A 19,255-nucleotide genomic window follows, 5' to 3' on the forward strand; every position below is an offset into this window, starting at 1 on the left:
CTGCTCTGGCGGAGGATATCGAGGCCTGCCGCGCCAGAGACAGAGACCTCGCCCTACCAGGATGCAGAGGGATTTCACAGGGATTCGGATGGGGCATTGGGGCCGCTGTGAGCAGAGTCTGCAGGCTCTCAGACTCGCCTCAGGCGCTGTTCGGCTGGAGCCCACTCTAAATCAGCCGCTCAGCATGATCCCTGCGCCGTGCAATCTTGAGGAGCAGGTTCAGGTTCTGTCTGGGTTGGCGAGAGTGGAGAGAGTTTGGGCGAAACATCCTTAATGGCAGGGCCGTAGTATTATGCGTCTCGTCTCAGCCAGAAACAGGATGGGGCGAAGCGTCTGTCGAGGAGAAAGCCTTGGAAAATAGAAAGCCCATTCGGTGGAAAAGAGGCGCTCGTCAGCTAGAGAAAATTTCTCTTTAGCCCCCGGCCGTTTTCTCTCAGCTGGCCAATTGCGCTATGGACCATGCCATTGCCGTGCCATCCCATGTCCATCCGTCCACCATCCATGATGGGATCCATGAATGATGGCTGGCCCTGGCGCGGGCGCGCTCCCGTCCAGACCAGGCTGGGATGGACGTGTACCTGAAGGTAGAGTCGACAGGTACATCTCGATGGCGATTGGCTGCCCTTTTGATGGGAGAGGGGTGGGCCGGGATGTGCCTGGGGTGAGGTACCCCACCTGCTATTCCCGAATCGGTCAACCTGAGCAGTGGAAGGTGCAGGGCGTGCAGGGCCAGCACCGGGAAGGCGGTACGTACCTTGTAGCTCCGGCTGGCCCGCGTCTGGGTCGTCTCTCTGTAAGTCGTTCGTCTCGGCCATCACGACACCACGGCGTCACAGGAGGCCCTGGGGAAATTGGCCCTGGGAGCGCAGCTCTCGCAGCCCGCGCCATGTGCTGTCGCTTCATCCACTCGCTGCCAACCATGGCCGCGGCTTGCCAGGGTATTCCCAGTCGTTCTCCGCGTCTCCAGCGCCAGGCAAGTGGGCTGTGACGGTCCATCGTGAGCCGTCGACTCCAGTCCTCCAACGAGCCCACCACCAGATCTTCGAAGGAAGCTAAAATTACACATCGCTGCACGCCCAGCACCGATGATAACTATGATCCCACACCCTTCAGGATCCCCTCTTCTAGGCTCTCTCCCCTCCCTCTCTTTCTCCGTCCTCCTTTTGCCTCGTGGTAGTGCTCATCGCATTTGGTAGCCTCCATTGTTACCTGTTGGCTCGGGTTTGCCTTGTTCCACCGACATCCCGCGCTGTGCTGCTGATCGTCGACGACTCTCTACCATCGAATCCCCCTTGTCTCTCTCCCGTTTTGTATTTCCTCTTGCCGTCTCCGAGTCCCCCGCCATTGATCGGCTTTGATCGTCTTGTTTCACGTCCCGCCGCCATCGTGCATTTCCGAAGCCAGGGCTATCAAGCTATTAGAGTTGCTTCTTGCATCCCACCCACGGAGTTGGCCTGCCATTGAGCACTCGCACTCATCGTCTTTTCCTCTCATCTTTCTTTCGTTCACAGCAAATACGCGTTCCTTGAAATCTTCTGCCGGTTTGGAATTCAACGATGCTCATCAGGCCCTTCAACGCTGCCATCAGGAGCTCTCGATACTAAATCGTCAACCACTCGCCCATCAACTTCAACTTTCGAACCACAATGTTCTTCCGCTGGTCTCGGTTATGGACGCTGCTCTGCCTGCTTTTGGTAATACAGCAAGTCAGTGGCGAGATCTTCAGATTGGCTCCACGACAGGATGAGGAGCAACCACCAAAGACAACAGCTATCCAGTCCGACGCAACAACACGAGAGAGTGAACAGGCCACCAAGGCGGAAGCTTCTGTCAAGAAGACTGAGGCTCGAGAAACCACATCAGCCGAGGCCGAGTCCAAGACCGAGTCCGTTTCAGTTACCACTACCGAAAGCGAGGGAACTGAAACTGAGACCGCCGACGCTACATCAACAAGCGGAGCTCTTGAAGACGACGCCGGCTTCAACTCGACTCTCTACAATGGTAATTTTTGGCAACAACTTCTCAAGTATCTGACTGACAAACTCGACAGCCACAATCCCTGCTGGTCAACTGCCCATTACGCCGGTGCTCACTCCTGGCTGGGGCATTGCTGGTACCATCCTCCTCCTGACCGGCATTGTGCATGCCCTGGTTGGTATTAGGAACCGAATGGTACACACCTTCTTTTCGACCGCGTTTTCTGCCGCATTGGGCGTTACCGTGCTCATCGTCTACGTTATGAAACCCGAAGTGAGCGATGGCCTACAGGGAGGTTATGTGGTTGCCGTCGTGCTCTCAGGATGCCTTCTTGGTGCGGCTTCCATGTTCTTTCGAGAAATCACCGAAGGGCTTGGCTGCGCATTGGGTGGCTTCTGCGTTAGTATGTGGCTCCTGTGCCTGGTTCCTGGCGGTTTACTCGGACCTGTCGCATCCAAGGCTATTTTTATCGCCTGTTTCACCTTGGGTGGCTTCGTCTTCTACTTCAGCCATTACACTCGAGACTGGGCTTTGATTCTCATGATCTCCTTTGCCGGTGCCACAGTAACTGTGATAGGTATCGATGCCTTCAGCAGGGCCGGTCTCAAGGAGTTCTGGGCTTACGTTTGGGATTTGAACGATGACCTTTTCCCGCTTGGTGCTGATACTTACCCGGTTACCAAGGGCATTCGAGTGGAGACGGCAGCAATCATCATCATCTTCCTCTTTGGTATCGTTTCCCAAATTAAGCTGTGGAAGGTCGTTCGAGAAAAGCGCGAGAAGAAGGCCGAGGAGGAGGCCGAGGGTCAGCGGAACCTCCGGGAAGAGGAGGAAAATGTCGGCCGAAACATTGAAGAGGCCAACGCTCGAGAACGACGTCAATGGGAGAGAGTCTATGGAGATGGCGATATCGGAAGCTCAACAGCCTCGCGCACTTCAGATGACGGCGAGATCTCAACGGAGAAGAAGCACCGCGACAGCCAAACCGACTCTTCAAAGAGACAGTCCGCTTCAATCGTCGAGGTTATTGAAATGACGACCATGACAGATCCAGAGCCCCCGAAGAAGCCAGCCCCCGTCACCTTGATGTCCTCGGAACAAGACATGGACGGCAGAGTGACGGTTCGCGTTGCCTCGGATGACATTGCTCGACCTCTCAGCCAGGTTGATGAGAAGGCTCCCACCGTACACCATGATACCCTCTCAGTTGCCAACGAGTCTGTTGACAGGCGCGTGTCTCAGTCCTCATCAGCTCCTAGATCTTCTGCTCCTCAAGTCATTCCTCTTCCGTTCACGATTCCCGTTGCCGCCGATGATGATGACGCCATCTCCGATGCCGAACGATCCTCAGTCGCAACCTTTGCCGATGACGAAGATGCCGAGCCCCCTACTCCCGGTCACCGCCAGTCGCTTGCTAAGAGAATATCTCGCCTTTCTCGTGGATCGATGGAGTTGCTGGGCAACATCTCGCATCGATCTAGCCGTGTCCTTGGCGAAGACCATGAACACGGCCATGGTCACAGTGGAAGCACTGAGGATCTTGTGATCCCACGTTCCCGACCTCGTGACGATGATGGCTCAGTCGCGGCGACAGTCGATGACGAGAGTCTGAGTGCTGGCGACCGCCGCTCCCTGCCCGGCACTGAACCACCCAAGAGCATTGAGATCAATGCCGAGCTCTCTGGAAAAGATGATCATAGCAAGTTGAGCCCGACCCCGAGTCATCAGACCAAGTTCCTCGATGTCGACACGGCTAGCAGCGCTGCTAAGCCTATTAAGGCCGAGCATACGGAGGAGCAGGCTTCTGAGGCCCTTGACAAGGCTAAGTCCGCAACTTCCGGTTCTTCGACCCGTCTCAGCTTGACGAAGGATCGCCTGCCAAGGTCATTGTCTAAAGTTGCCTTGTCCTATCGAACCAACGAATGGGCCAAGCACTTGAGCCAAGCTGACGCCCCAGAGCCTGACGACATTCACATCGACGTTCCTCGAAGCCCTGCAGTGCCGACTATCGAAACACCCGCTCCCGTTCATGTCAATGAGTTGCAAAAGTCAGCCCATGAGGGAACGCCCGCACCTGCTATCGCACGATCCGACTCTCAGGTGTCTAACATGTCTCATTCTGCCTCTCGACGCAGTGTGAGGCAAAATGTCCCCGCAGCCCTCGCTATCCTTAACGGTGAGGGACAAAACCGTAGCCCAGGCACGACGCCTACCAGTGCCGCTGTGCCTCGATCTGCCTCCATGGGCCTGCGTCGAACCTCGAATGGCATTGAGCCGATTGCCGAGGAGCGTGATGCTCCTAGTCTGACTCCTCCCATCCCTGAAGGACAGGCTGTACGATCTCATTCTCTTAGCCCGGCTCCTATGCCAGATGCCCACCGTTCGTCCACTCCGGGTCTCGTCTCGTACTCAAGCCCCCAGACTCTGCTCGGCCAGCGCGAGATGTACCTCCGCAACAAGTCTCAAGGAAACCTCCTGGCAAACCCATCCGAAGTCAGCTTGAACAACCCGTACAGAGCTTCCAGTGATGCGGGTTCTCTCAACAACTATGCCATGTACGCTGCCGGTGTTGGTGCAGATGTAGATGATCTACCTCTGAGCCAACGAAAGCAACTCATGCGCCAGAGCAGCTTGAACCCATCAGCCTCTACACCTTCGTTGCAGCGTCTTAGCGGTGGAAGTGGTAGTGGCGGCATTGGTGTCAACAGCTCAGAAGGGCCCTTTGACTCTCACCAGCCCAAGCGCGTGTCCACACTCCCTACTTCCGCTGAGCGCGAAGCCCGTATGGCCAACTTCCGAGAGAGTGTCCGCCAGGACCGTCTTGCGGGTGCTCCAGTTGTCAACAGCACAGGACGCGAGACCCCATTCACGCCGATGTCGCTCCTGGCCGGCAGGGAAACCGAGGTTCAGCGCAACGTCGAGATGAGCCGCAACATTCTCATGAGCCAAAAGGAGGCTGAAGCCCAGCGACGTGAGATGGAGCAGCGAGAGAAGGAGTGGAATGATCGAGCCTTTGACGAGCGCATGCGAAGCGGCGATCTTCTCGGAATCCACCGCGAAGCCATGCGAAAGATGCAGCGAAACGCCAAGGACAAATGATGAGGTCCTCACCTTACACCAACTCTCTGGTGCCAGCCAGAGCAAAAGCACAAACACATCTCTCTGAATCGATCAGAGACACCAAGCCACATTCATTTTGACGTTACATTTTTATACCATCTTTCAACATGTTATCACTTTGACGCATTATTGATACCAGGGGTTTTCATGTCAGGGATTCTGAAAAAAAAGCGGGATTGGTCAAGGCTTCAAGATCAAAAACGACACTCGGGTTGGCGGAGGTTCAGGTATACAGGTACATTATATAGAGGGTGTGCGTGTGTGTCACTGTAGCGCATCGCCGGCGTTAATTTGGCGGGTTATAATTCTAATGGTTCTGGTCTTCCTGGGTGGAGGACATGGTGATGGCCAGGTGTCTTGGATACGGTGGCTTTGGCAGAATCACAAAGTTATGGATTATTCACAAATATGGCTTCTCTTCTCATGGGACGAATTTGTTTTGTTGTGACTTGTGAAAGTCCTTGAACTATCTTCTGAATCCTTCCCTGACTGAAGACTCGAAACCTGGAAACGCCGACGCCGACGCCGTCGCCTGCAATGATGCTGAGCTCGCTTGGATGGGTATGATGGCAGATTAAACACAATAAGCAAATAAAGGGATTATCGAATCAAGTGTGGCATGCTTTGTCTCTGGTGACATGGGTAGTTGGTGCTGGTGGTTACGTAGCCCAACCATACTTGCTTTCCTACTGTCGGTATGTTTGTGCTAGCATGGTCTCGACGGTGATAGACTGTCCAGACGTCGATGGAACAAGTAGACTCGTCTCGGGTGTAGACACTGATAGCTGGGTTTGGTCATCGGACCACGAGCGTGTCTGGATATGAGAGGGTTCCGTAGAGAGATCGGCCGTATCCCAATGGGCGTTGTTAATGACAGAGGGTAGAGACTCAAGGGGGAAACCTCGTTCGAGTTGAGGATGTCTGTTCTTCTTTCTTCCGAAACTGAAGGAGGGAATGGAAGGTAGTGGTATTGTGGGCAAGTCGAACCGCGTGCGGAAGAGAAAGGGGTTGGGCGTCGGAGAGGTTATGGGTTCTGATGCCCTGTTGAGGGCGGTGGTTGAGGGGGCCGTAAGAGGAGGATAGGAAACGTCCCATGGATTTGACTGTGGCGCCTGAGATCGGACAGGTTCGGGCCCTTGTTCGACGTCTTGATTCGCGAGAGTGAGGTCGATTGGGTGCATGGGAGCATGACGAGAACTCCCTGCCGAAGATGTGCTCAGGCTGGGAATGTGTCGCGAGGACAGAAAGCTTCTGAGCTTGCTCTGTGGAGGAGAACTGTTTCAGTTAGTTAGTCTCTTGCATCGAATATTTACTGTCGCTAAAGTGAAACTTGCCTCGAAGCCCTTGTGGACGTCATCAGATGAGTGTTGCCGGAACTGCTTCCGTATGCATCTCTGTCAGGGTCGTACTCTTCATGAAGCTTGGGAAAAATGTAGCCGAGACCGATGAAGAGTAAGCCGAGGCGGTAGCTGTTCATGGCATCTTTTGTAGTGCCAAAGAAGATGAAGACGGGAATGGTCGCAAGGATGGTGATATAGCAGCTGTTCATGTAGACAAAGGGGACGCCATTCGAAGGTAGAAAGATGATGTTTGACCACATGTTTGGGAAGGGTTGATTGTGGATGAGATGGTAGTCGAAAGGTTGGAGGGGGAAGGCAGCCATGAAGTTGATGACGGCGAGAGTGATGATGATGGGTAGAAAGGGGACCAGGATGGAGATGACCATGAGATAGAGTCGGCGCTTGGTTCGTTGAGCGCGTTGAGCGGTGAGCCGGTTGCTGCTGGCAGCTGAACGGGTGGCCCTTGCGACCTCTCGGAAACGGATGTAAGTCAGGACTGCAAACTACGTGTTAGATTATCTTGATTCTGTATGAGAAAACGAAGTGAGACTTACTTGCGTATCCAGAAGTCATGATGGCAATGACCACAGGGGCAGTGACGAAAAAGACGATGTAAGGCCACGACGGTGAGGCAACCCAACTGCATCCCACCAAAGTGCCGACGACATATCGTTGAGCGGTAAGTGGCCAAACCCAGCAAAGCTGGATAATGGGAAGAGGGAAGATGATGAGTGCCTGAATAAGGTGACGGCGACGTCTCTCGCGGACGGTCAGGGGGTTGGCTCGCAAGAGACCGACTTGCTGGGCGAGGTTACGCATCATGGCGAGCAAGCAGGTGACAAACAGAGCAATGTTGAAGTTGTGAATGTAAGGACTGAGATCGCAGAGACCATATCCGGGCCACCAACTGCCAGTGTCATCGTTCCTCCAGATCAGGGCGTTGACGATGGTGTCGAGGTTGGTCACTTCGATGTTGATGATGAAGACGACGGCTGCGAACTCGCTGTTGCGGTAGAGATGCTTCAGGGGGACGAGACAGATGATGTTTGCGAGAGTGGCGAGCAGAACCCGGCAGACAAAGTTGGCTGTGAGAGTGGGAGTGGTGATGGCTTCAGCTTCGCCGGCCACAACGATCCAGGAACCGTCACGGCCGAACAAGTGGTCTGAGCCGGCCATGACGAAATATTGATATGAAGCTTTTTCATAAAAAGTTTCAAAGAATGAAGTTTGTCAAAGCACACGCCTTGTGATGTTGTTGGCAAAGAAAGATTGGAGAGGATGACTGGAAACCGTTGCGTCTTGGCTCAACCGTTGATCAAAGCGGGAAACGCAGGGGCCGCTTCTATCAAAAGGGCAAGGTCTTTTTGTTGGCTTTTTATACAGTCGCCTTGCATCAATTACTTATTGCCCAGGACCCGGGAGGCTGGATCCTGGGCAAGGTGGGCGTGCTGAGGCGCATCTCAATAAGAAGCAGCCTCAGATGCCACATTTGGGATGATATGACATGGATGTGAATTACGGCCCTGAATTAGAGGCTTCAATAAACTAGACCATTTGGGTCATCTACGAGCGGGAGTGACAACGTTTGGGCAGTGCCCACCCGGGTCGTTATTGAGGATCTGGAGGTCTTATTCAAGTCTGAATGCGGTAAGTCGATCGAACCAGGGGGTGGAGGTGAACAGAACGGCACTCTGGTGAATAGACCGGCATGTGCATGCAGGCTCTATAAAAATAAACAGGAGGCGCCGGAGTTTGCGCCCCTAGGGCTTGAACGTGCGCTTGTCACTTTTTTGGGGGCGCGGGCTATGGTGATGATTTGAGGCATCTCGTCCGAAGGTGAAGGAAACAAGATTATCGAGCATGGACAAGGCTTGGCTGTGACAATTGGAACTGGAATTACACTGAGATATTGAATGTGTCTTGCTGACTCGGATGAAACCCGGATTGAGTGAATCAGGCGCTGGGCCTTGCAACACGATATGTGATTTCTTACTCATGATGGACTGTTCAAAGAGAGCTGGAGTTGAGATGAGGTTGTACATGCAAATCATTATACTCAATAATATGCGTCTACCAAGTCAATCATGTCATACCCAACTACCGAAGATATTTCGCGAGCTTCAGCCAATCAAATCACGCATTGAGACAGTCCCCCTAATCTCTGGGTCCCTGCCCTATCGCGTCTCAGAATTCACCGACGCGACAAGCTTCCCCAGCCGAGCGCTATCAACCTGGCCTAGTACGACTCCGCTCCAGCATTATCACCAAAAAAATCCCATCACCACGACCACCACCTCGTCCAAAGACCCCTCAACAAGCCCCTCGCAGCCATGTCCTTCTCCGCCCTCCGTCGCGCCGTCGTCGCCCCGGCCTCGTCCGCCGCCCGCGCCTTCAGCACCACCTCGCCTCGCCCTCTGGCCAAGATCACCATCATCGGCAACCTCGCCGACACGCCTGAGCTGCACTCGACTAGCACCGGCCGCGAGATCGTCCGCTACGCCGTCGCCAGCAACAGCGGGCCCCGCGACAACCGCAAGACCAGCTGGTTCAAGATCACCAGCTTCGCTGAGGGCCCCGGCCGCGACTACCTCATGAACTTGCCCAAGGGGTGCGTATTTTTATGTTTCGACACCCGCGAGGAACCCGTGTCCATGCTGACAATGATGCCGTAGCGCTACTATCTACGTCGAGGGCGATGCCACTGTCAACACTTACACCGACGCTCAAGGCCAGACCCGTACCGGCTTCAGCGTTGTTCAGCGTATGCCACCCGATCTCCCTTGCGGTAGCACATTTTCTAACTCTGCGCTCCAGGCTCCCTCGAGGTCCTCCGACGCCCCCAGGCTCCTGAGCAGGGCGAGTAAGCGGACTTTTGTTGTTTGTTAAGCATGGACAAAGTACACTACGCGGCGCAATGCCTCCCATGTTTCTCTCCTCTCTGTAACGGATGGTCGATTTTTCTCTGGATGTCTTGTATGGGTTGTAATGTACGATGAGGCTTACACGCAACCGTCCGAGGGGCTGTATGATACCATGATACGATAAACTTGTTAAACTTATTTGGAAAGTGTGTACTAGATGAGCGCTCGTTGTGGGACGATGTGCATATTGATGTTGTGCGGTCTTACGAGCCTCGCACATGATGGTTCTCCGGGTTGGTGTCATTGCTAACTTGGTCCCCTTGCCATGACCTTGTATTCTGATAAGGGCATTCTCCCACTCGTTCTTGTGTAAGATACTCACCGCATTCATCAAATCAGCCTCAGCCGATGAGGTCAAGCTCTGTGGACAGGGTACGCGGTGGAATATCATGGTTGTTTGTGTAAACCAACCAACAATCAGACATGAGGGTGTGGGTTTGAAAATCTAATTGTTTAAAAGACGACCACGGCCAACCGAGTTATCGTTTGCTCTACACCATCTATTCCCAACGGCAATCACCAACGTAGGTGACACTAGCTTACACCAAAGTGCAGCTGTCCATGCACCCAAAGCCAGCGGCGACGCCACCCTCTTCACTCTTGTCGCCCTTTGTCCGTAGCAAGTACCCAGCCTCCTCATTGTGATGAATCTTGCCAGAGCTCTGATCCCAGACACAAGTGCCGTAAATGCCCAACTCGCAGATGACGCCACCTTGCTCCAGGCTGCCATTGCGAAGGATGATGTTGGAGACTGGGGGAGGGGTGATCAGCTCCATCAGAATGTAAGAGTTCCAGTGAGACTCGGGAATCGACTTAAGGAAGCCCGGAATGGAACCTCGGTAGATGTTGTTACCGCCTCCCTCGCGCTGTGGCTTAAGTACATAGGCTTGGCAGGCTTCTGGGTCAAGAGCCTTCTTGCGAGCCTCAAGACCTGCGTCACTTGTGTCCATGGGGTAGATGTTGGTAAAGGTTCGCCACAGCTCGGCGGCAGCGTCTGTGTCGTCGCGGATAAATCGACCAAGCGCAGATGGCGCAGACGCAGGACGAGGTGTAGCGAGAATCTGCTGCACCTTTTTCGTTCCGGCCAATTGAGTCAAAACCGTAGGACACTTGATGGCGTTGGATCGCTCCAAATGGTACCGAGCTTCCCAAGCTTGCTGGTCTGGGTAGTCAGAAGGCCCATATCCGGACCTCATGTAGATGACGGCCACTTCGTAAACCTTGGAAGGGTTTCGAGGAAGGCGATACAGAAGCTGCCGCTTCGAAGTTTTTGCGATTTCAGTGTGCTTCAGGATTTGGGAGTATGGCAGCCTGAAGACGGGTGTGGATGGCGATGAGCTGATAATCTGATACTCCAAGTGACGCTGATCAAAGATGTTTCTCTCTCCATCTTGCACGAGGAAGATGACACACTTTTGATGGCCGAGCTCAGATTTGGGGTAGGCGTTGTAGGCTGCCTCGATGCCAGCCGCCAAGCCACGGGTGCTGGTGTTATCAGGGAGATCCAGCGAGCCTTGGGGAATGGCATTGTCCAGAAGAGGGTATTCTGTTGTGGCGAGATACCTGGTGATGTCAGGAGCTGTTCACGTGCATGTTAGGTGAAGTAAAGACACGCACTTGTGAAGACCTGACGTATAAGTCGAGAGTCCACCAAATGAGGAGGCAATGGTGTTGAACTCGACCTGCTTTACTTGAAGCGAGGGGGGAGAAGTATGGGTATCTTGGTGAACCATGTAGTCTGAGCGGAACAGACCGAGAGACAAAGGCTTGGATTTGTTAGAAAGAAGTTTAAGTGGCCTAGGTTGAGACTTGCCTGGGTATATCCCTCAGCCTTGACCTTGAGGTGAACGTCCCACAGGTTGCGAATAAACTCATCACCATCTGCAACCCTTGGAACAATTCAGAAAATGCGACATGCTGGTGACGATGTTCACCTACTCTTTGACGACCTGGGCCAGAAACTCCTCATCCCGGCTCACAGAAGCATACAGCTCATTGTAAGTCTTCTGCACTGCCTTGCCCTGGGCGAAACACTGCTTCGGAAACGGGCTGGGAAAGAGTGTGACGGGGACATTGACGGCGGCGATGCCCTTGGGATCTGCCTCGGCGGCTATGACTGTAGGCGGAGGCCTGACGGCGAGGCCATTGCCTATGGACCAGTCCTTGACGGTCTCGACGAGGGCTTCCTTTTCTTCGGCCTTGAGGGTGGGGGGATATGCCCCGCTTGTGAGAGAAGCCATGGCAGGGGAGGTTGACTGGGATCGTAGAGGTTGTTCGAGAGACCTCTAGGCCGCTTAATGAGAGATTCTGGTCTGAAGGAAGGGAAAATGAGGTTTCTCAAGAGTGTATCGACGACCCGCTAGCCGAAGGGGTAGGTAGGTACTCTTTTGCGTGATCGGGAAGGGTAGCGCCGGATGGGGTGGCTTAATAATTCAGTGGGTGCTTCTAGACACAATTGGAGCAGGACTTTCTGTGAGACGCGTGGGTAACATGCTCTATAGTGGATGTTGAGGCTACTTCATTCTCCTGCTTATGCAGTCTTTACTTGCTAATGGATGGTTATCTTTGAATAGACATGAAGATATTTAAAGGTCAATGCTTCCTTGGACCCCAGTCACCCAGGGAGTTGTATGCTTCGATTGCCATTCGCGGGGTATCAAGTTGTCCTTGCACTGTGAAGCTTTTACCACTGCAGTCCCGGAGTTTGACTGCAGAGCATGTTTTGCTTTCAACCGGCAGGCCATCAGATCTAATCCTTACCAGCGTGCTTCAACTGTGAGGCGCCTAGGTGCTTTAGCCAGGCATCAAGACCACTCACTGCATGAAAGCAGCGATGGAGACCCATGGCCGCCCGCCTTGGTGGGGCAACCGGGTGGTTGCTCACTGCTGCGTCCTTAGTGCTAAACCAACTTCTCGCAATTGACTGGATATATGCCTCCTGGATTGTTTCATAGCCAAGGCGTTTTCGTCCATTGGCCTCACACAGCGGCCTCCAACTACCTAACAACCAACTGTACCAACATGAGTGTGCGTGAGGTGCTCAATGTTGCATCCATCCCAAGGTACCTGTTGGCGGGGTATTCAAGTCACGTGAATGCCCGCAGACTGCCCCGCCGATGAGATCGCCCCTCCGGTGGTACCTCTGGCGCACCGTGTCAAACAGTAAACGCGCTTGGCACAGAGGCTTGAGACGGGAAAAGCGCTGCAGCCATTCGCTCACATCATTCGACTTTTGCGATACATCAGATCCTCACTCTTACTTCGTCCGCCGCTTCAGCGCATTATCAAGTAACGTGCAAGAGCCCGTCAGCGTAACAACTCTTGATCCACGAGCTTGTGCACTGGCTGCATTTGGCATCGCGGCCCGTTGCTTGTCACTCACTTCTCTAAACAACGTCCCGTCTGTTTGGCCTGCAAGCTTGGGGCCCAGTTTCTCCAACCCACGCAGCTACTGTAGCTGGAGGCTATGCGCTTTTCCTCACATCTCTGTATCAATCGCTGGGCCTACGCCCAGCCAAGCTCATGTTCTTAACCAGTACCCCCCGTGAGTTGGCCCTCGTTTGTTCATCTCTTCTTTTTCATCATCTTCACAACCACTCACCCCGACATTGTATTGACTCGCGAATCAGAAACACCAGCTATTGCGCAGCGCGCGCAACTCCAACATGGAGGGCGTTGAGGCCCAGGATCCCTTTCTTTGGGACGTCGACACCGTGGCCCGTAAACTTTCCACTCCTGGCTGGCCATGGGGGCGTGATCCGTCGACTCTGGTTGCCCATGTTCAAGAGGAAGAGCTTGACGGGAAAACCTTGTTGACCTACGATCATATCTTCTCGCGCAAGGAATTGATGGAATGTTTGGGCATCAAACCTGCCCGCCACAAGGCTGCCCTTGCAGAGGCCATCGTTGGCTTTCGGTCTAGGAGCCGCGCATATCAGCAATGGCTTCAGCTCTACTCTCGGCAGGAATCCGGATACGTGGATGATGAACCCAAGGAACCAGCGCAGGGGATGGTTGGGCTCAACTCCATCCTAGCTTTGCCAAACGGAGACCACCAGGTTTCGCCTTCTGGATCATTCTCGGTCGGGATTAACGGAGAGCAAGCTCCAAAGGCCTTCGCGCAGGCCGACACTGCCTCTCGGCTTGATACGTTTGAGAACTCAGCACAAAAAGGCCCGTCGAACGAGGCGCAGCCATCACCACAGTTGGATGGCCAACTTGTCGCCAGGGCGCACATTGATCCTCCTGCGACTGTCGAAACTACCGCCTCGACACGAGAGAATGCCGATGATGATAGGTCCGTCAAGCGTCGTCGAATTGTCCCTACTCTTCTCGACAGCAAGCCACACAACATTGCTCCCTCTTTCCTCCCCTCCGCAGCGGACGTCCTCGATTACTCTGTGAAACCTGATTCCGACTCTAAGTCTGAATCCGAATTTGCGCTGGAGCAAGCCGGTGCCCACAGATTCCCCTGGGAAAGGGCTCCCTCATATGCTTATCTCGGAAAGGGCAGGATCTCAACCGCCGACATCAAGGATTCCACGGTCCCTCTTAGCTCCAACCTTTTGGAGTTTGAGGACGGTGCATTCGCGACTACTACGGCAACTAAGCCTCCGCCTGGCTTGAGAAATGTGGTCTCTCGTGTTCTCAGACATGTCATGGTGAGCAACAGTCGTGAGCCCGCCCTCTTGTCAAGGTCGTCTAGTCCGGAATCCCAGGGATCCAACCACTCCGACCCTGTTCTTCATTGGTCAGACATGGACGAAGATTTCGATGAAGAAACTTGGAACGAGATAGAGGCGGAAGCGCTCGAGAATGAACAGGCAGAAAATAGTCAATCACTTCCCACCCTCATCTCGAACGAGCGAGTCAGGGAGATCTTGGATGAGGCCATCCAGTCCATGGAGGCTACCTGGCGGGAGGCCAAGCTACCCAAACATGAACGAACAGCCTACCGCTTGTGGATCAACGCTCGACGCATGGGGACAAAGAATCATCAGGTTCGCCATGCTCACATCCAGGCCAAACACTCCAACGACAAGATAGAAGAGTTTTGTACAGAGATTGTGAAGGAGCAGTGGAAGAAGGAGGCTCGGATCCGAGACCAAGCGGTGATTCTCCAACAAACTATCGAAAACAAGGCATACCACGTATGGTTGATGGGTGTGCTGGAGTCTTCTCGTCCACCTCCCAAGCCAAGCAGAGTTCCCAGACCGAGACAGGTGGCTGTGCAACAAACAGAAGTTCCATTGGGCGAAGAGATTCTTACCAGCTCTGACGAGGATGATTTTATAGTCCCCGATGAAGAGCTGAAACCAGAAGACCATCCGATGGGCATGGAAGAGGAGGCTGTGCCAGCTGGACCAGGTTCGCGGCCTGAATCTCTGAAAGCAGAGTCACCAGTGACCCCAGACTACATGGACCTTACACAAGACCTTTCTGCCGCAGCTACGCCCGGAGGCCATGCCTTTGGCGAGGCCGATGTCATTGACCTGACCATTCTTTCTGAGTCGGAAGTGAGTCGCCCGCCGAGTCCTCAAAAGAACACACAGGTTCCCCCTACTCCTCCTCCTCCGTCGCCGCCGCCGCCACCCCTGCCAAAGGAAACAGTGCTTCCCAGCAGTGTGATTAATGTTCCCCCACCTATTGAGACACTTGGGAACATTCAAACCATTGGCGGTGTTTCACCCAAGAGATGGGTCAAGAAGAGCGATCGCTGGAGGCTGTTGATCTGTCTGATCTGGAGACTTGATCACTCTCGCCGAAGAGGCATCCTTGACCGCATTCAGTCGACGCAGCCCGATGTCATTTGGACGGAGCACTTTGAGTCTTACATGGCCGATCCGGTGAGGAGCAAGGACGAGCTGACCCCTGAAAACAGCAAGACTGTTTCATTTGACTTTGTCCGGCTCTTCCACTGCTTCTTCCAGTGTCAGAACGTGGCGGAGGATTCAGTAATCAAATTTAAGCGCAAGAAACTGAACAAGCGGCTTCGGAAGACACGCGGAGTATGGTTCAATCCCTTCTGCAAGTTCATTGAGATGGTCCTCCCCGAGTTCCCTCAGGACAGCCAAATTTACAGAAATGACGACCTCGATGCTCTTGACGCCGAAGAACTGGATGATGATCTGGGAGACGACCTGGACAACGACGAGGATGTCGAATCGATGGCGAACCGAAAGGCGCGGAAGAATCGCCCAGAGATCATTCGAGACAGGGCGGCAGTGGACCTCAGAGAGCGAGAACACCAAAGACTCGAAGAACAAGAGGCTCGCAGGAACAAGCTGCGAATGGACCTCAAAATACACGGCGTAGCTTCAGACGACAAAGCTCGCATCATCATCAACGAAAGTAAAGAAGAGGACCAAAGCCTCATCTACATCAATGAAGCGATTGGCCCTCGCATCAAGGAACACCAAATCGATGGTGTCCGCTTCCTATGGAACCAGATCGTACGCGATCCAGAGACACGGCAAGGGTGTCTGTTGGCTCACACAATGGGACTGGGAAAGACGATGCAAGTCATCACCTTTCTTGTTGCGCTGGCCGACTCGTCCAAGTCTAAAGATCCATCTGTGGTCGCCCAGATACCCGAAGACCTGAGAAAGGGGTGGACTTTGGTCCTTTGTCCACCCTCCCTGGTAGACAACTGGATAGACGAGTTTCTCATTTGGGCCCCGAAAGGCCTGTTGGGAAAGCTGCGCAAGCTCACGGCGACTCTGAAAGGAGATGACAGATCTGACACAGTTGAAGCGTGGGCTTCAGAAGGGGGCGTGCTTGTGATCGGTTACAACATGTTCAAAATCCTTCTCGAAATCCCCGGAGTATCAGAACTCTTGGTTGAGAAGCCTAGTATCGTCATCACGGACGAGGCACATGCCTTGAAAAACCCAGAGACCAAGACTCACATGGCGTGCTCTCGCTTCAACACCAATGCCCGCATTGCCCTTACAGGCACGCCCCTACACAACAGCGTGCTCGAGTACTATGCCATGATCAACTGGGTTGCACCGAACTTCTTGGGCCCGTTGGCAGAGTTCAAGATCATCTACTCCTTGCCAGTTGAACAGGGATTCGATTTTGACAGTGGCCCAATTGAGAAGAGAAGAGCTTTGACGAAACTAGCTGCTCTCAAGAAGCTGGTCGCACCCAAGGTTCATCGCCGCACGACAGCCGCGCTCAAAGATGGCCTGCCGCCCAAATACGAGTTTGTTATCTACGTCCCACCCGGGGACGTCCAGAAAAAGCTCTACGTTCTCTACCAGGAAGGCATCAAGGGCCAACTGGGAGACGCGAAGGCCAGCGTTCTCTCCGCCATGAACAATCTCAGTTTGATTTGTCGACACCCCAGATGTTTCCAAGAAAAAATAACGAGAGTCCGTGAGGGAGACAGGCAGAGAGAGGGGGGAATACCCACCAAACACTCAGAGGATGTGGCATTCCCCAGGCAGATCATTCCACAGGCTTTGCAGGTGCTCAATGTTCCGGATATTAACGACATCTCCCTTTCGCGGAAAACAGAACTGCTGACAGTCATTCTCGACGAGGCACGCAAGGTTGGAGACAAAGTACTCGTGTTCAGTCAGTCTCTGGATTCGCTTAACTACCTGGAGGCCATGTGCAAGATGCAGCTCAGGACCATTAGTCGCCTCGATGGAAGCACGGCCGTCGAATCCCGTCAAGAGGAGATCAAGAGATTTAACGAAGGCAGCAAGGAGGTATATTTGATATCGACAACTGCTGGAGGCGTTGGTCTCAACATCCACGGAGCCAATAGAGTCGTCATCTTCGACATCAAATGGAACCCAACCGTCGAGCAGCAGGGGATAGGACGTGCTTATCGCCTCGGCCAAAAGAAGCCCGTTTTCGTGTACTGGCTCACGACAGCGGGAACTTTTGAGCAGATCATCCACAACCAGCACGTTTTCAAACAGCAGTTGGCAGCTCGTGTTGTGGACAAGAAGAATCCGATTAGCTGGTCAAAACGCAAGGGCTCTGTCTTGGCGCCCCTGAATGAAAACATGAAGCCAGCTGATCTAAGCCCTTCGCTTGGGAAAGATGTTATCTTGGACAAGCTTATCAATTACCGAAAGAATGGCAAGGCCATCCTCTCCATTGTCGAGACAGTCTTATTCGAGAGGGAAGACGTGGATACGACACTGACGGCCGAGGAGCAAAAGAGGGCGGATGAATTGGTCGAGATGAACAACCTTCGCTCCACCGACCCTGAGAGATATGAGCAAGTCAAGCTGCAGATTGATCGGGGAGACCTCAACCAGCAGGTATCAGCGATGGCTGCTGCGTCAATGGTAAACCAGAGGCCAGTTCATCGATCCTTTGATGGAGCATCGGATCTTCCAGACGAGGGGAACGGACCCATCCACATGGCAGCAGGTCTCTATGGTTGGACTCTTGACGGAGCCAACGAATCAGCCGTGGGGGGAAACACAACAGTAAGTTCATGTTGCGCACCCATTATGAATCACGGGGCTGACGAATTCACCAAGGTTGTCCGGCCACCAACACCGCCTCCTCCTCATGTCCAAGGGCCAATCCCTATGCCTATGCCCGGGGCGAATACCTTCTTCGGAGAGCACCCGCCACAAGTTCCCGTCGCGGAGAATCAGCGACCAGCGCCACCGCAACCGTTTGTCACGACTCCCACGGCACCTCCAACTCCTGTGGTGGCTCCAACTCCTATGGCAGCTCCAACACCAACGGCGACACCAAAGGAGCCCCTTCAATCATCTCCTCGCCCGGCACCTCATAGCAGCATCTTCAAGGGAGGTGGTCTATTCAACGTGTCAGAAATCCCAGCCAAGGTGGAATTCGAGAAGCAGCTACAGGATACAGTCCGAAAGCTGCAACAGCGCAATGTGCCCCGGATGGGAGGAGACGCAGCGCAGATAGCCAGTGCCCTGACGGACAGGGTGAACACGATTCGGAAGGAAGGCAAGTTTGGATTCTTGCCCGATACCCAACGTTGGAAGTTCCTTGTCGGGCTGTTGTCACACGATAAGTTCGGAATTGCCATCGTTGCGGGTTATCTAAGCGCAGACTACGTGGCTCTGGCCGAAGAGCACGAACTGGAGAGCCGGATGCAGACCATCAACGCGCTTGAGGAAATGGATATCTCCGCCCAGGCGGACAGGAGATTCAACTCACCGGACCCAAATGTATGAGAACAGGAGCAGCCCCAGCTCGCACCAACTCGGTTGTTTGAAACAAGACGGGCTGACTTTGTTTCAAGAACCTACAGAACATTCGCCGGCATAGCTTACAACGGAGCGAGACTCGACCACTGGTCAGGGATGATATGAAAGTAATGCGGGAAGCAATGGACAATAGAAAAAACAGGGCGTCCCGTCTGCCGCAGTGGGCTAATCAAGCACTGGAGGAAGAGCAGAACCGTGGATCCCCAAGACCAGAACCATTAGAGCGACGGACCGTGTCTAGGAATGGAACACCTCGCGGGGGGCAGGTCGACCCGTGGCGGGGAGCATAATGAGAAGAATTGATGGGAGACGCATGCGCAGGGTGGATGAAGAGCACGAGAGGATGCACAGGCGTTTACGGCGTGTCATTTGAACCCAACGATACCCATTTGGAAGGCTGCTTTACCTTTACTGCTTTGCGGCGAGAAGATCAAGGGGCCCTTGCATAAGGCGACACTGCGAGAAGGAAAGGATTACTGTACGGAGGTATGGATTTTGAGAAATCAGGAGATACGACTGTGGGATCTTGGCGGCGATCGCCTATGGGGCAGGAACAGTACCTGGGCCAGATTCTAGACGTTTCATAGGTCTCTAGGCGCTTGAGTCCAGCTCAATTGAAGATGGTCGCCTACCAATCCTAAGTGTTGTTGTTCTTGTTGTCTCACAGGTCGGGTAATTGAAG

General features: G+C 53.7%; 4 protein-coding genes and 1 pseudogene across 5 annotated transcripts, besides 1 other annotated feature; 3 read left to right on the top strand and 2 right to left on the bottom strand.

The window, feature by feature from the left end:
- Nucleotides 1-1,646: 1,646 nt before the first annotated feature.
- NCS54_00586000 (DUF4203 domain-containing protein) lies at nucleotides 1,647-5,076 on the top strand (the record flags this gene model as incomplete). Its single annotated transcript, XM_053151344.1, has 2 exons — nucleotides 1,647-2,001; nucleotides 2,051-5,076. The coding sequence occupies 2 exons, from the start codon at nucleotides 1,647-1,649 to the stop codon at nucleotides 5,074-5,076; spliced, it is 3,381 nt and encodes a 1,126-aa protein (XP_053007319.1).
- Nucleotides 5,077-5,783: 707 nt separating this feature from the next.
- Nucleotides 5,784-7,613, bottom strand: NCS54_00586100 (Hypothetical protein; the record flags this gene model as incomplete). The annotated part of the gene is made up of 3 exons (XM_053151345.1): nucleotides 5,784-6,372; nucleotides 6,432-6,933; nucleotides 6,992-7,613. The coding sequence occupies 3 exons, from the start codon at nucleotides 7,611-7,613 to the stop codon at nucleotides 5,784-5,786; spliced, it is 1,713 nt and encodes a 570-aa protein (XP_053007320.1).
- Nucleotides 7,614-8,767: 1,154 nt separating this feature from the next.
- Nucleotides 8,768-9,301, top strand: NCS54_00586200 (Hypothetical protein; the record flags this gene model as incomplete). Its single annotated transcript, XM_053151346.1, has 3 exons — nucleotides 8,768-9,045; nucleotides 9,110-9,198; nucleotides 9,252-9,301. The coding sequence occupies 3 exons, from the start codon at nucleotides 8,768-8,770 to the stop codon at nucleotides 9,299-9,301; spliced, it is 417 nt and encodes a 138-aa protein (XP_053007321.1).
- Nucleotides 9,302-9,897: 596 nt separating this feature from the next.
- Nucleotides 9,898-11,643, bottom strand: NCS54_00586300 (annotated as a pseudogene). The gene is made up of 4 exons: nucleotides 11,297-11,643; nucleotides 11,196-11,247; nucleotides 10,976-11,124; nucleotides 9,898-10,921 (listed from the first exon to the last, which is right to left on the bottom strand).
- Nucleotides 9,898-11,643: a sequence feature.
- A 1,380-nt stretch (nucleotides 11,644-13,023) lies between these two features.
- On the top strand, nucleotides 13,024-18,863 carry NCS54_00586400 (Hypothetical protein; the record flags this gene model as incomplete). Its single annotated transcript, XM_053151347.1, has 3 exons — nucleotides 13,024-17,811; nucleotides 17,866-18,534; nucleotides 18,609-18,863. The coding sequence occupies 3 exons, from the start codon at nucleotides 13,024-13,026 to the stop codon at nucleotides 18,861-18,863; spliced, it is 5,712 nt and encodes a 1,903-aa protein (XP_053007322.1).
- Between the last annotated feature and the right edge of the window lie 392 nt (nucleotides 18,864-19,255).

This window comes from Fusarium falciforme, chromosome 4, assembly GCF_026873545.1.
Source record: "Fusarium falciforme chromosome 4, complete sequence".
NCBI lineage: Eukaryota > Fungi > Ascomycota > Sordariomycetes > Hypocreales > Nectriaceae > Fusarium > Fusarium falciforme.